This window comes from Echeneis naucrates, chromosome 1 (genome assembly GCF_900963305.1).
Source record: "Echeneis naucrates chromosome 1, fEcheNa1.1, whole genome shotgun sequence".
NCBI classification, from domain to species: Eukaryota; Metazoa; Chordata; class Actinopteri; order Carangiformes; family Echeneidae; genus Echeneis; species Echeneis naucrates.
The window spans coordinates 11,319,735-11,334,848 of NC_042511.1; the positions used below are offsets into that span (position 1 = coordinate 11,319,735).

The 15,114-nt window shown below is 41.5% G+C and overlaps 2 protein-coding genes and 1 pseudogene across 4 annotated transcripts; 2 read left to right on the forward strand and 1 right to left on the reverse strand.

The window, feature by feature from the left end:
* The first annotated feature begins 458 nt into the window (after positions 1 to 458).
* Positions 459 to 6,769, forward strand: pi4k2a (phosphatidylinositol 4-kinase type 2 alpha). Its single transcript, XM_029508084.1, has 9 exons — positions 459 to 907; positions 2,604 to 2,804; positions 2,887 to 3,018; positions 3,594 to 3,747; positions 4,345 to 4,406; positions 4,576 to 4,675; positions 4,959 to 5,092; positions 5,249 to 5,308; positions 5,532 to 6,769. The coding sequence occupies exons 1-9, from the start codon at positions 569 to 571 to the stop codon at positions 5,691 to 5,693; spliced, it is 1,344 nt and encodes a 447-aa protein (XP_029363944.1). The 5' UTR covers positions 459 to 568; the 3' UTR covers positions 5,694 to 6,769.
* avpi1 (arginine vasopressin induced 1) lies at positions 6,691 to 12,798 on the reverse strand. 3 transcript variants are annotated; one of them, XM_029508104.1, is made up of 4 exons: positions 11,270 to 12,798; positions 9,987 to 10,116; positions 8,796 to 9,186; positions 6,691 to 7,604 (listed from the first exon to the last, which is right to left on the reverse strand). In XM_029508104.1, the coding sequence occupies exons 2-4, from the start codon at positions 10,069 to 10,071 to the stop codon at positions 7,406 to 7,408; spliced, it is 675 nt and encodes a 224-aa protein (XP_029363964.1). In that variant the 5' UTR covers positions 10,072 to 10,116; positions 11,270 to 12,798; the 3' UTR covers positions 6,691 to 7,405. The 3 variants fall into 3 exon arrangements, with proteins under 3 accessions (XP_029363964.1, XP_029363957.1, XP_029363972.1); XM_029508097.1 differs by having other exon boundaries at positions 9,891 to 10,116; XM_029508112.1 differs by lacking the exons at positions 9,987 to 10,116; positions 11,270 to 12,798 and having other exon boundaries at positions 8,796 to 9,222.
* LOC115047299 (zinc finger protein 317-like) lies at positions 11,595 to 14,325 on the forward strand (annotated as a pseudogene).
* The last annotated feature ends 789 nt before the right edge of the window (positions 14,326 to 15,114 follow it).

Genomic DNA, 15,114 nt, shown 5'->3' on the forward strand with positions numbered 1-15,114 from the left:
GTTGAACTTAAAACAATATTTCCTGTAATCCTTCACTGTACACATTTATCGTATCTGCAAACTTTGTTGTTTAGTAAGAAAGAGAAAAAATAAATAAATAGAAATCAACAGTTTTCACAGTATAAATTTTAATGTGGAAACAGCAGCTGTTGATGCATGTCAAAAACAATAGAATATAATAAAGTGCAGGATATTTGTAGCGTATGTCTGTAGTTATGATTTGTCAGTGGAACTTGACCTCTCCAATATGGCGGACGTGCAGGCTGGCCAATAGGGTATCAAATTGTAACTGCGCACTCACGTGCACCCCGTCCGTGGAATGCTCCTGTCCAATCAGCGCCGGGTATTAGACTGTTGACGACAGGTGCTGGACGCTGGTTGGTTAAAAATCAAAATACTCAACTGGTCCCGCCTTCCCCCGGAAGCTGACAGTCATCTGACCCCCCCCCCCCTTCGTTAGCCAGCGTCCATACCAGTCAACAAAACAAACGTCCTGCTTTATTTCACCGTCTTTCGCCGTCTCCTTCTACCTCCAGACCTCACAAACTCTTCGTCAACCCCCAGAAACATGGACGAGACGAGTCCGCTTGTCTCTCCGCTACGGGACTCCGGCGATTTCAGCTACGGTCCCACAGAGCCCACCAGCCCGCGGGGCGCCTTTGGAAGCACGCCGGGCTCCGTGGTGCGCATCCCGGCCGGCAGTCCGGGGCGCAGCCGGGAGAGACAGCCGCTGCTGGACCGGGACCGCGGAAGTTCGCCACGGGAGCCTCATAGGAACGAGTTCCCGGAGGATCCCGAGTTCAGAGAGATCATCCGAAAGGCCGAGCGAGCCATAGAAGAAGGGATCTACCCGGAGAGGATCTACCAGGGATCCAGTGGCAGCTATTTTGTGAAAGACTCACAGGGGGTAAGAGGAGCAGCTGATAACTCACCCTCTGTTGTTACATGTTGACTGTGTGATGCTCAGGAGAAGTATGGATGAAGGCAAAAGTGCTTTGACGAAAGTCATAGTCGCTCCTGGGAAAGGCCTCTTCCAAGTAGCCCGTGATGACTTGGCAAATAGGCTAAGGCAGGCAAACAAAGTAGGCACCAAATTGAATAAACATTCAGTTTTCTTGGAGAAAAATTAATTGCAAATGGGAATTTATTATCCAACAAGGTGTACAGCTGTCTTCAGCCTATGTGCACAGCATAAAAGCATACAACAACAGTGCCAAAATAAAACCAAGCTTCTAAGAGATGAGAAAAAAAATTGTGTTTGGATAAAAGTATATAATCCATAACATTCATCCTGTGACACCGGTCACAGTTACATACGGTTCTCTAGACCCCTTTAAATGGCTCTATGGTTTAACTGACCATATAGGAGGCCAGAGCCAGATTGTACCTGTGATTTTTGTATGACACAATGTGTCTAATCAGAGATATGTAAACAATTTGTCACATTTGCGGATTTATAACTATGCTGTTTAAAATTAATATAAAAGGATGATCAGTATTTACATTAACATTTTAGTATTTTTATGGCTTCTTGATCCATCTGTTGACATGATTTGTCATCCATTAATTCAAATGGATTTACCCTGGATATACCTTATTGTATATCTCGGTGCAGGAACAAAGTCTTCAGCATCTGATCAAATATAAGTTTGAGCACACGTCTGATTAATTTCAGCCTTTGCAAGTGCATTTAGAATTTTTACACTGTCATGACAAATAAATATATCCGTATTTGATCTCATTTGTCAACATTTATGACATCTCCGTATTTATTCTAATCAAGCCAGGTTAATGACAATAAAGTTTGACAGGCACTGCTGGAGTCAACTTATAAATGTCTTGGGTAATTTACAGATGCTCCTCCCACCATGTCCTTGTGTGCTCTGCGTTATGTTCAATCCACAAAAATAAAAGGAAGTGTCTGGATCCTCACTCATTTCATTTCTATCTTGTGCAATGTTCAAGACAAGATCATCCTTGTCTTTCATGTACCACTTGCAGTATTCCGGGCTCATTTTGTGAGGTTTTGTCCAGTGACCATTTCCTTTTGCCCCCCAACCCTCCAGTTTCTTTAGTTGGTCACCAGTGTGCTTAGTAGTCATGTGCTCACTCGTGTGAGGATATAATTCTTTTCTATGACACGATTTCATGTTGTAATTTGTGTGTCATACTTGCACAATGCATCTTGTGATTTTATGTATACAACTCTGAAGTTACGCTGTTCTGAAATCTTTTTGCATGTATCTTTTTAATAAAAAAAGAGTTGGAGTTTCTTTTTCTACAGCGTGCAATGGCTGTGGACAGTCACTTCATTGAAAATGCAGTGGATTTCAGTTGTGACAAGTTTTTGCTGTTAGAAAGTTTCATTTAAAATTACTCCAGTACCTTAAGCTATCTTCCCATCAATGCTCTGTGTATTTCATTCTCAGTTTCAGTTTCACAAAGTAAAATATTGTCGTTTTTAATTATATATTTTTTTTATTTTCTCTTCTACAACCAAACTGTTCTGTAACTCTTTTTTTATTCCATTCTTAAATGCCCCAATTCTGAACCTCTTTATCTGCACTTCATTCTTAGCTTCCCCTCATATTCTCCCTCCACAGAAGATTATCGGCGTGTTCAAACCCAAAAATGAAGAGCCTTATGGCCAGCTGAACCCCAAGTGGACTAAGTGGCTTCAGAAACTGTGCTGTCCCTGCTGTTTTGGCCGTGACTGTCTGGTACTGAACCAGGGTTACCTGTCAGAGGCCGGAGCCAGCCTGGTTGATCAGAAACTGGAGCTCAACATTGTTCCTAGGACCAAGGTTTAAACACACACACACACAGTGGTACTACAACATTAATAGAGCATATTTTCCCTTGCCTAATGTGTCCTCTGCCCTTTAGGTGGTGTACCTGGCTAGTGAAACATTCAACTACAGTGCCATAGACCGGGTCAAGTCTCGAGGAAAAAGGCTAGCCCTGGAGAAGGTGCCTAAAGTGGGACAGCGCTTCCACAGGATTGGGCTGCCACCCAAGGTAATCTAACAGACCTTTATTACACTAATGGTTTCGTACAGTGATTCATTTCTAAGTGTTATCCCTCACTAATCCACAATTCAGCCTGTGGCCGCCAAAGGAAAAGTTCACACATATTAGTTGATGGTCAGTGAACTTCAGGAGTTATGTGTCTTGTCTGCTTTGACTTTAGGTTATGTCTGGATTTTTCTCTGAATAACTTTGTTTGCAAATGGAAACATTTTTGATATTGGTGATGAATAACCAATTCATATGTGGCATCAACTGTTGCTTTAGTGCTGCAAACAAGATTTTCCCGTCACAATCTCTATGTTTGGCCTGCAATTGACATGAATGCCAAAAATACACCAAGGTCCAAAGTCTATTCTTGATGTTGGAAACAACTGTTATGAAAACCGTCTCTTCACAGGGTCTGTTCAGTAGCTGCTCTGGGCTGTCCTGTCAAAGTTAACACATCTAGTACAAGTCAATTTGTGTGACTTTTGGGGACAATCTTTCTTCTTAACTTGTCACAGTGTAAAACACAATGTTACTGTGTGTAACTGAAACATTTCAATCTGTTTTACTTCCACCAGGTTGGTTCCTTCCAGCTCTTTGTTGATGGATACAAAGATGCAGATTTCTGGCTGCGGAGATTTGAAGCTGAGCCTTTGCCTGAAAACACCAATCGTCAGCTCCAACTGCAGTTTGAACGACTGGTCATTCTCGACTATATTATCAGGAATACAGGCACGTGTTCATTGTCCTAAAGCGTCAATTTTGGAAATGTCATATTAGAATTTTAATTACTTAATTAGATTATGTATAAATTTTTTACAGTTCAATGGTTGAAAGTTAAACATTTATTGAACTATTGTAATTGAAGTAAGGTAGGAACGATTTTGGATTTTAGGTTACTTGTACCTCTTCTACTTAACACCTTTTCTGCACCACATTTATCTCACAGTTGTCGTTGTAGAAGTTCAGATCGAGAATTTACATATGCTCATTTTCTCAAATACGATACATTGTTTTTTGTTTTCAAACAATAAAGTGTAGGTTCATATTGAACCCTAACCCCAGCTCACTGGGAGAAATAATAGCAGTACTAAAAACATGCTTAAGCAGCTTACTGGAATCAAATGGAGTTAACTTACAGCATAAATAAGACATATACAGTATTTAGCGTGAACTGCTTACATCTGGCTAATAGCTGAGCAGTATTGTGACAGATTCCTGTGCAGTTGATTGCCCTCAATCTGCTGAAATACTTCAAAAGATCATAGTATTTCATCCACCACTGGATAAGATGTTGACTGACAGTCTTGAACTTTCTTGGCTTTGCAGACAGGGGGAATGACAACTGGCTGCTGAAGTACGACTGTCCAATGGATCCTGTAGGGAACAGGGTGAGGAAACACACACATGCAGATTTTAAAAGTCTTTACCTGGCATTTAAAATTTTGATTTGCTATAGCTGAATGAATGCTGAATGTTTTGTCCACAATCTGTCTTTTTTTTTATGAAAAATAAAGCTGAAATGGAATACCTATCTGTACTATCATGCCTTCTCTGCAGGACACAGACTGGGTGGTAGTAAAGGATCCCATTATTAAGCTGGCAGCTATAGACAACGGCCTTGCCTTCCCCCTCAAACATCCGGACTCCTGGCGAGCCTGTAAGCACCTAAACTACTTCTTGGCCTCGGCAGGATGTAGTCCATGACTTTGCAGAAATACCATTTCTTCTTTTCTTCTTCGCTGTGTTGAGGGAAACAGTTTTATCTCTGCTACAGTCTATATATCTCTGTTATCTACGTTTCCATTTTTGTACAATTATTAATTGGAGTGTATTTAAATATGTAACATTTTCTCAAACAATTCTATGGATGGATCAGCTGTGAAGTCACCATATATACAGTATATAATAGTTAAAACACAGTTTCATTGTCCAATCACCAGACCCCTTCTACTGGGCGTGGCTTTCCCAGGCAAAAGTTCCCTTCTCACAGGAAATCCGAGAGCTAGTCCTTCCCAAACTCGCTGACCCAAATTTCATCAAGGACCTAGAAGAGGACCTCTATGAGCTATTCAAGGTAAGGATGGACTTGGATTAAGTCTTCAGCAGTATGTATGTGGAGCATAGAGAGAAATCTGAGAATCCAGCTCAGAGTTGGATGACATTGAGTTAAGGGGGAATGCAAGATGGAAGGAGGATGACTCATACATGTTTCATCATTTGTGTGTCGTAGAAAGATCCCGGTTTTGACAGAGGACAATTTCATAGACAAGTAGCTGTAATGAGGGGCCAGGTAAGTTTTCTTTTCTCTCTATTAAAAATACCTGTCTAGAAAATGAAACCTAAAACTGAAACCAAATAAGGGAAGTTATACTTAATAAGTTAAACTGTTTGTACCATGTTTTTATCCATTTGTCATAAAACTAACTATCTTCATTAATTATTCTGTTTGTTTTAAAGCATTTAATCAAGTTTTTGTCTTGACATACTTTTTCTGTAACCCTTTTCACATTAAGATTCTGAATCTGTGCCAAGCACTAAAAGATAGTAAAACACCCCTCCAGTTGGTCCAGATGCCCCCAGTAATCGTCGAAACAGCCAGAGCGCCTCAGAGAGCTAACAGTGAGTCCTACACACAAAGTTTTCAAAGCAGAAGACCTTTCTTCACCTGGTGGTAGGAACGGAGCAGCAAAGAATTAAAAGGGGAACAGCAGGTAGCCGGAGCGGGGAAAGAAATGTGAGCTGAGGGTGCAGGTTTTTTTGTCCTGAATATGGATATGATCGTCACGCTGCCCGCCTCTCATGGAGATTTTGGCTCAGAGAGCGGGTGGTGGAGAGACCAGGCTAAAAGAGGAAGAATTTCACAACATCTTTGCTCATTGCCATGTGCCTTGAGTGGATGTCAAAGAGTCTCATGCCTAGATGGTGAAGATTCTGTACCTTCCTGCTAGAAAGAGAGATTTCTGACACTCATCATATTTGCTCACACACGTGCACACAAGTCCAAAACCTCTCATACCTTATGTTTTTGGGTGGGAGCTGTTGCATTCCTTGTATTCTGTTTTTGTTTTGTTTTGTTTTTTTTCTTTTCTTTTCAAAACCAGTCTGCCTTTTTAATATTCACCTGCATATTCCCTCACAGTGCAGTGAAGAGCATGCAGCCCGTGAAAGCATCAAACTTGTCAAGAACAGTGTTGTAGTTTTTACCAAAAGAGAAGTGTTCATTGTGGTAAAGTCTTAAAGATTCAGGAACTGGGTAACTCATCTTTACACAGTGAACACAAACCACATAAACGGGTTTTTCAGTTATTCACTTCACAGGGCCGTTTAGATTCGAAGTCATCTGGGGTGATGTTGGAAAGCGGACACAGATGTTTGAAAGCAGGGTAAAACAATAAAACTGTTCTGATGAGGTTAATATATGTGGCTCACTTAATTTGCCCCCTTACACTGATGAGTCGAATCATTGTTGAAAAAGACAAAAATATCCATCTGCAAACTGGCAGAGGATGAAGGGGGGTTGGAGATTGCCGGTACAAAAGCTCCTGTTTGTTTCAGCCTCATCAATTTTTGCAAATTTTATGGCGCTTGGGGTGGACCTAGTTAAACAACGACGTAACTTCCTGCTGTACTGAACTGACATGAAATGTATTGTTGCAATGCACTGTATAATTTGTATGTAATATTTAATGATAGATTATAATTAAAACATATGCCATTAATAAAGAATGAACTGTTTACAGTCAATCACACAACACAAATATAAAAAATTCTTACTTCAAAGGCTTTACTCTGTTCTGTTCAAATATACTGCAGTTGAGGCAATTTTGGAAATGCTGTAGCACAACAATAATTCTTGTAGCCAATCAAATCTTTGCATTTTTATATTTTTAGTATATTATTATATATTATAATATTTTTAAGTACTATAATCAATCCTCATTTGCATTGTTTCCAGTTTTTTCAGTACAGTAACTTCCTTCTCAAATTGCAGGCAGACATAGTAACTGACTGGTGAAGAAACTGAAGTTAAATGCTCCCCTGAGAAATCTGGATACCAAAAATTGTGCTAAAAAATAATTAACATGTAATGCAGCACCACAATATAGTTTCCATGATGACGTACCTTAAACTCAGGACTAAGACTGCTTCCTGCTGTAACAGTTCAAAAGGTACATACACATACATTTCTGGTTGATTGTGCTAATTTACAGGCAACATGCCTGTGTTTTAATTGTATGTACAATAGTTGGACTAATCCCCAAGCAAGTTTAGCAGAGCTCAATTATGTGTTTTGCACTGGAGTCCAACAGAAGGTGCTAAAAGTAGGAATAAAGTCTGTCCGGTGTTCTTACAGAACCAGCCTTGTTTTTCCAAACTCCAATCCCTTTTAGTGGAGGATGCGGTGAAGGTAGCGTTCAGAGTCTTTAGCACTGTCAAGCCTTGCAGCACCCCACCTCCATGAGGAGGATTTGAATGGATTTGGGTTCTCTGGGATGTCTTCTTCAGTCGGCAAGAGGAATTCTCCTAGACCTGGCACCTGGTTGTCCTCATCCTCAACAGTGTAGCTGGATAAAGGTTCTTCAATCCTGAAGTGCAGAGAAATAATGGTTTGGGCTTTATTTAAATTATTACAGGGCTATTAGATGACTTAGTTATAATTTCCCATGCAAAATTACATTGCATTAACTTTTAAAATCCATTTTCAAGTCAAAATTTGAGTATCAACACTGAATATCAAAAGCTACAGCTAAATAGAGTTGGAGAAGAAATTGTTTTGTCAATCCTTTGTTTTCACAGCAAAGGTTGAACTCTGAAACTCATGATGGGTGTCCTGAAGAATAATCAATTAGTAGATGAATTTGCACATTATACCATTATATCAATCCCTGTACCTTGGTCATTGGTTTTTACTTCAGCAGGATGGCACTTAACTGTGATGACTAATAGCCAATCAGGTTTAAGGCATGTGGGACAAAACTCTACTCAAATGTATGTTAAAGGAGAGTGTTAACCCACTGCATAATGTTGAAGAAATACAACTGGATGATATTGAAGCTTTTCCCAGTCAGGTGTGACTCTTTAGCCCAGCTAGTAGGTCTAACTCTAACATTAGTGTGCTAAATATAGAGTTCACCCTCTTAGAGTGTCTTTCTGCTCATTTGCACTGGCCACTAAGGGCTGATGGGAATATAGTTTTGTATTCATACAAGACAACACTTTTTATGTTCCAATGAAAACACATAAAACCAGACATTTTTAACTTCATGCAGGTAAAATCAGACTATCGCTGAAGTCATTTGCATATATCCTCTTGGGACCATGAATGTTTCTGTAAGTTTATATTCATGACAATATGGCAACAAAATTCTGCATTGTGATGAATAAACCACTCTGACTCACATCGCCACTTTACCATTTTGTGGCACTTGCCTACTCCCCCAACAAATCTAATTTCATCTCAGTGAGGAATGTCGAAAGCATTGTGTGTGTGTGTGTAATTGTGGGCGGAGAGAGTATGGCAGTCTCATGAGATCTTGCTGAGTTTGTTAGGCAATTTGCACACTGCAATTTTTTTTGGGTGGAGATGGGATTCGGACATCAAGTTAAACTGATGAGGTTTTGTCATCATTAATAAGGGGACACAATAGAAAACGACTTTGCTATTAAAGAGAGGGAATTCAGGGAATGTCTAACTTTCTTTTTAACTCCTCGGCTAGACTTTTAACATTCTTTCTTCACTTTCTTCTGGTCTTTTGCCATTGGACACTGTCACTTACCTGAGATATCCTGATGCTCTGAGCCACTTGTGGTCTCTGTGTCCCTCCACTCTAATGCCTGCTTTATTCCTCGTTCTGACTCTGAGTCCCACCATGGCCTGGGCAAGTCCTGCCTCGGCTTGCCTCTCCTCCGCTTCTCCCTCCCCCTTTTCCTCTGCTCCCTCCATATCTGCATCCATTCCTTGCCACACCAGCTTCGCCCGATGTTCAGCGTCTCTGTCTCCAGCTGTTCTGAACAGCCTGTGCAGTTGGTGCAGGTTGACCCCAGAAAAGATGTTGGAGCATCCAGACTTTCTGCACTGTCGATTGGTAAATTTCCACTGCACAGACAGACCATCCTCAGTAGAGGTGGATGCTGGGGCCTCTGCCATGTTTATTGGGTGGATAGCCTCTGCTTGTTGATAGGACAGGAGGGGGACAATATTGACAGAAAGGTAAGATGAGTGGGGAAGAGACAGGAAGGAGACAGAAGAGATCAAACTAAAACAAAGCTCAAGTCTCAGCCCTCGTATTTCCATGGCTGCAGCCAAAAAACCTAGTTACCTCTGCCACTCTTTCTTTTGAGACAAAGTCTAATCCCATTATTCATGGGTCTCAAGTGTGAAGGGAGACACATGTACAAATCCACTCAGGCTCCAACAATCAATTATTTTCATTCATTGTCAGTTCCTCGCTTCATTGTTCATTTAAAGCATAAAAATCATAGACCAGTGAAAAAAAAACAAAAAAAACAAAAGACTTTTAATTAATGTCTAAAATAGTTTGATTGTTGGTACTGAAGCACTGCACTCTTGCTTACTTCAATAACAGCTGGTGATGTTTTTATTTGTGCTTTTCTTCAGGAGACACAATGGACAACTTTAATATGCAGAGACAGAAAACTGAATTGAAACCAGATGTTGCCCTGTGATCTTATCAGTCCTTTTTCATGTACAAACAAATCCGAAGGTTTTTGTTTCATATTGAAAAAACAATTAAATAAATCTGGCTCATAAAAAAATAAATTCCTGCCTGATATTATTTACAGTTGTCTATTACAACAAAACAGGTTTAGCCCACTCTATAGGAAACACTGGCTACAACGAGAATGCTTACCTTTTCCTCTGTAGTTTGACAGAGAAAAACTCCAAGCATGCAGTACAGGCAACCTTTTTAACGGACCAGCGTGTGGACTACAACCTTCACACTCACTAATGCTGAGCCGACCCACTTCCGACTGGTGCGTCAGTGGTGCCTGGAGCCACGGGGGGGGGGGAATAATCAAAGAGTAATCCATTATTTACGTCAGTTCCAAGGTGCTCACCTCACAACAGGAGCCAGTCTGTAGTTAAAAGAGGAAAAACAGGACGGAGGCCTTTAGAGAGAAGACTCCTGTACCAACATATTTAAGGACAATTTCTGATTTCAAGCTATACAGGGAAAACCTTTAATGTTTAGCATGTAACAACTACTACAACTTCCACTGCATATTCATGATGTCTCTTCTGTTATCAATACCAGGATACTTGGAAGTATTTAGTGGTTTTAGTTTGGACCCAGATAATAACTTATATAGGCCAATCTAATCATTCTCCTGGGACAGACTCCTTTACATATTTCTTTACCTTTTGTTTGGTTTCTGTGTATAGAGAAACATTTTCCTCATGACTCCAGTCAGCTACTTCAAATTAATTGGCACAGTCTGCCTTATGTCTGTGATTTCCTAAGTGATTACACATGACGTTAATGGAATTAAGTCATTCAAGTGGAGTAGAAGGAGCTCTCACATTGTTAGTAGTGTTCGACCTTTAGGTAAGTTTAGTTGAACTAGATGAACTTGAACAGTGGAATGCATCCAGAAGCTTTTCACTGCCAGTTCAGCTGCACTTTTTCACATCCTGTCAACTGAGCAAATTAATCCTCTGGTGTCTGTTCCTCTCCAGTTATCTTTGATCTATGATCGTATATAATGGTTCTATACATAACTGGCCACCAGGTTTTCCTACCCTTTCCTACCTTATATAGTTGGCTGAGGGACAAGGGGTGAAGTGTCCCAGGTATTCCTTTTTAGGTAATCCACACTCTGTTGCCTTTAGGCTGAAGGTAATTTCCACCCATAATCATCCAAATTTATGTACTTGCTGTTTATCAATCATATGCAATTAGATGCATCAAAATTAAATCGCCTTTTTTCCTATAGAACCTGAAGGCAACCAATTAAAATCAATTAGCAGGTATGTAGAAGTCCAACTGATTTAAAGAGCCTTGACCCGGATCCTCCCATACAGCCTCAGACAGGCGTTTACCAAAGTGAAACATGTGTGTACAGCTGTGTGGGCTGATCAGGTCTCGGCTGGCTTCTGCTCTGAGATCCGGAACGATGATTCAACAGAGAGCAACTTACATCCACAGCAAACCACCGAAAAACAACGTTGGTGCAGCGGTGAGATGAAATTTAATTTCTGTCAGTGGCTCGACATTTATTTGATTGTTACCGTCATATTTTGGGAGTTGAGAGGAGACTGAAGGTGTGAAGGTGTCCATGTCCTACAGGAGTCCGTGTTGGCCCTGAGTGTGCTGACCCTGTCCATCCTGGGGCCTTCCGGCTGGATCCTCTCACACTTGGACTATTACAAAGGCCGTGACTCAATCTGAAGGATGTGGCTTTAATGTCTGTAAAAACCAAAATCCTATGTTGCAGTTATTTATCTTTTTTTTTTTTTTTTTTGGATAATGCAATAAAGTTAGTTTGACTTGATCATTGAGTTGACCGATGGTGCGCAGCCTCAGTCCGGTAGATGGCAGGAGCTGTCGGCGGAAGTAAAACCCATCGCTTTGCTTACAAACGCGCTGCTTCTCGCCGAGGGGCTGCAGGGCGGAGGGACTGTCGTAATCTGCGATTTTTCACCTCGAAATTGTACGTATTTAACAATCCTCCATCGAGCTCAGCCTTTGAATGCAACATGAAGCCGCAGTCGGCCGCGATGGTGGACCGCCCGGCTGTGAGTACTCGGGCCGCGGCTCAGGCTGCCGGGTCGCTGCAGGAGGAGCTAGTCGCGGCGATACGTGGGGCATTTGAAGTGGCCGTGCAGATCGCAGTCCAGGAGGTGAAGAAGCTGGTGGGGCAGACAGCCGGGGCTGGATATGAAGAGATCCGCCGGGAGAACGAGTCCCTTAAAGAGAGGCTGCAGAGAGCCGAGGCGCTGTTGGACTGCGGGCGTATGAAGGAAAGCGGTGAGAGCCCCGCCAGGTCAAAGTTAAAGCCCTCGGCCACAAAGCGCGCAGATCAGCTGTTTCAGCCCACCTCCGATGACGTCATTGGCGACCCCGGCGTGGGAGAAGAGCGCGGCTGCAGAGGGGTCAAAGGTGACAAGCCAGTCGACCACAGCCGCGCGCAGCAGCACGCGCCCCCCCCGACATGAACAAGTGGGCCGAGGCGAAGAGCAGGGATCAGGAGATGAGCTCACACAGCAGGCCGTCGCTGCTTGTCTGTCAGAGGAAGACAGGAAAAAAGGTGCGTGGCTTTTGTTGTTTTCTGTCTTCGTCCATTGAAGCCTCATGTAGGCACAAACTGCACATTCATGACAGGGTTTTTAGAAATTTCATAAATTCAAACTTTTTTTTTTTTTTTTTTTTTCCCCAGTGTCTATTCATTTAATTAGAAACTAAATCTAGCTCTTTAGTATTGAGTGTTCAATGCAAGCACCCTGTGTTATCATTGACAGAAGTCACAGAGGCGACGTTCCCTCAATGTGTGAAGGTAGAAAGTCAGGACGCAGCAGGTCAGTCTCCTCACTTGGCATCACATCCTAGCCCTGATGAAAAGTTCACCTTGGAGCAGTTCGTAGTGAAACAGGAGGCCACAGAGGATGATGAGAGAGACGGTTCAGCTTGGTGTTTAGCTCCGGTCAAAGTAGAGGGTTTTGGCCTGGAGTGTATTTCGGCAGCCCAGTCCAAGATGTTGGAGTGGGAGTCAGACCCGGCAGATACTGAGAGCCAAGACACACACACCCAGCTGGCTCAGGGTAAGGGAACGGTAAACTTGCTGTAAAATGCATTTAGATAACAGGATGTCATGGTGACTAAAATTGCTGGCACTACTGTTTAGCACCAGGATGTCCAATATGGCTGCTAAACAATAATGATCCTCAACATTCTGAATTGCAGTCTATTAAATCAAAAACTATCCTCAAGTAAATTAAGTGTGCCTAAATATAGATTGTGTATGGGCTGTGCATACAGATGTTTGCTTTGAGCCTAGATGTTTAATGCACAATTAATCTTGTTTTAATTGCTGTGTTAAGGATTTTCTCCCAGTTTAACATCTTGTTTTAATTTTTTTTTTTTTGTTCCCCCCCCCCCCGCAGTTCATCCACCAAGCATGGCAACAAGCCTTCCCCCAACTCCAGATCTTCCATCTCTATCCTCAGAGTTCCCTTTCTTCCAGATGGCAGAACAAGCTCCCATCCCAGAAGTCCCTAAAGACATTTATGGAGTTCATATCCGCGGTAGCCGCAACCTCGGCCACAACGTCAATGTCTACACCTGTAAGTCCTGCAGTCAGACCTTCCACCTGCCCAGCTTACTGCGGCGACATTACAGCCAGTGCCCCCAGAAGCTCCAACAGCGCTGTCAGCAGCCTGTATCAGGAGGCAAGAGGACCAGACTGCAGCTTTACCCACCAGGCTGCAGTCCCTTCCGCTGCACAGAGTGCAACCGAGAGTTCAACCGCATGGAGAACCTCAAGACACACCTTCGCATACACACAGGAGAGAGACCGTACACCTGCTCGGTGTGCTCCAAATGTTTCCGTCACTCTGGTGCATTAACTCGCCACTTCCGTATCCACACCGGAGAGAAGCCTTATGTCTGTGGACAGTGCGGAAAATCATTCAGAAACTGCGGGGGCCTTAAATTCCACCAGCGTTCACACAGAGAGCAGCTACAAAAAAGTGGGACTCCACAGTATTGAGAAATTCAGGATATTTTTTTTTTTTTTTTTTTTTTTGAGCTGTAACCAACTGATTATATGAAATGCTCCCATCTAATTTATATAATATATAAATCTATTATTATATAGCCAGAATTACAGTAACACATTTAAAAAAACAAAAGAAATAGTGCAAACAATGCTATTGAAGTTTGAGCACCAGAATGCATTTCCTACATTTCAGCATTGGCTTTTATCTATTAACGGGGCTGTTCTGTAACAGCATCGCTCCTGTCTGACTTATCACATTTTTGTGATGTTTTCTCTTTGAGATTGCAGGTAATATTTATGAGCAGGTGGTGTTTCTTACCAAGGAAACAGCATCACATCAGTTCATGTTTTGTTTTTTTTTTGTTTTTTTTTTTTTTTGAGCTGTCAAGTGAATCACACCAAGATGATTTTTGTTGAATAAGCAATTGTTTTTGATTTATTTTAATGTTTTATAATCAGTGTCTTCATTGCTAGAGAAGTACAGATACTGTAGCTATGTGAATACTCAGTCAAATATATAGCTACATACAGTACTACTTATTGAAATTAAATTTATGGTTTTTAAAATTTTGCAGTTTTAAAGTGTTTATTTTATAAAATGACAGCCAGTTTCTTAATCATTGTTCTCTCTCTCTCTCTCGATGTTTGTTTCAGTTATCCATTCAGGTACTTTTTTTTTTTTTCTTTTTGGACCACACTCTATAGAACATAATGTGATCAAACCAATGTGTGGAAATTGCTCAGAAAGTTGCAAGACATTCAGTGCTGCTGCACTGACAATGTAGCTGTGTTCTAGGTTGACAGGGGATAGTAAAGCAAAGAGTGTGAGAACTGAGTTTATATTTATTTAAAAAAAAAAAAAAAAAAAAGCCAAGTCCAACTGTGAGAATCTGCTTTAGTACCGAAGTAGAGGAAAGACTTCGGTCATTCAGATTGCCAGCAGAGGGCAGCAAAGACCATATCAAAATCATAAACCCAGATTAGCGGTTATATACCAACTACAGTGTTATCGATTAAACAAAGGCTGGGCAAACTTGTTGGTCAGAAATTGACTCTGTGCTCCGCTTACTTCTAAAACTTGACAAAACCAGGTCGTTGCTGCATGTCCATCACCGAAATCGTTTGTCACATACAGGAAACTCAGTGTACCTGAACTGTGTTTTAAATTGTCGCTTTAAATTGATCGCTTTCAGTCACAAGCAGTGAAATCTGTAAAGTCAACGCTGTTCTATCTCCATATTATTCAATTGACTGGGGCAAGAATACATTAAACACACCCGGGCAATGACACGATACAAAATAGTTTTTTTGTTCTTGTGTTGGCAGCATAGTGGTTTGCCATGTTGCGGTCGCGGGTTC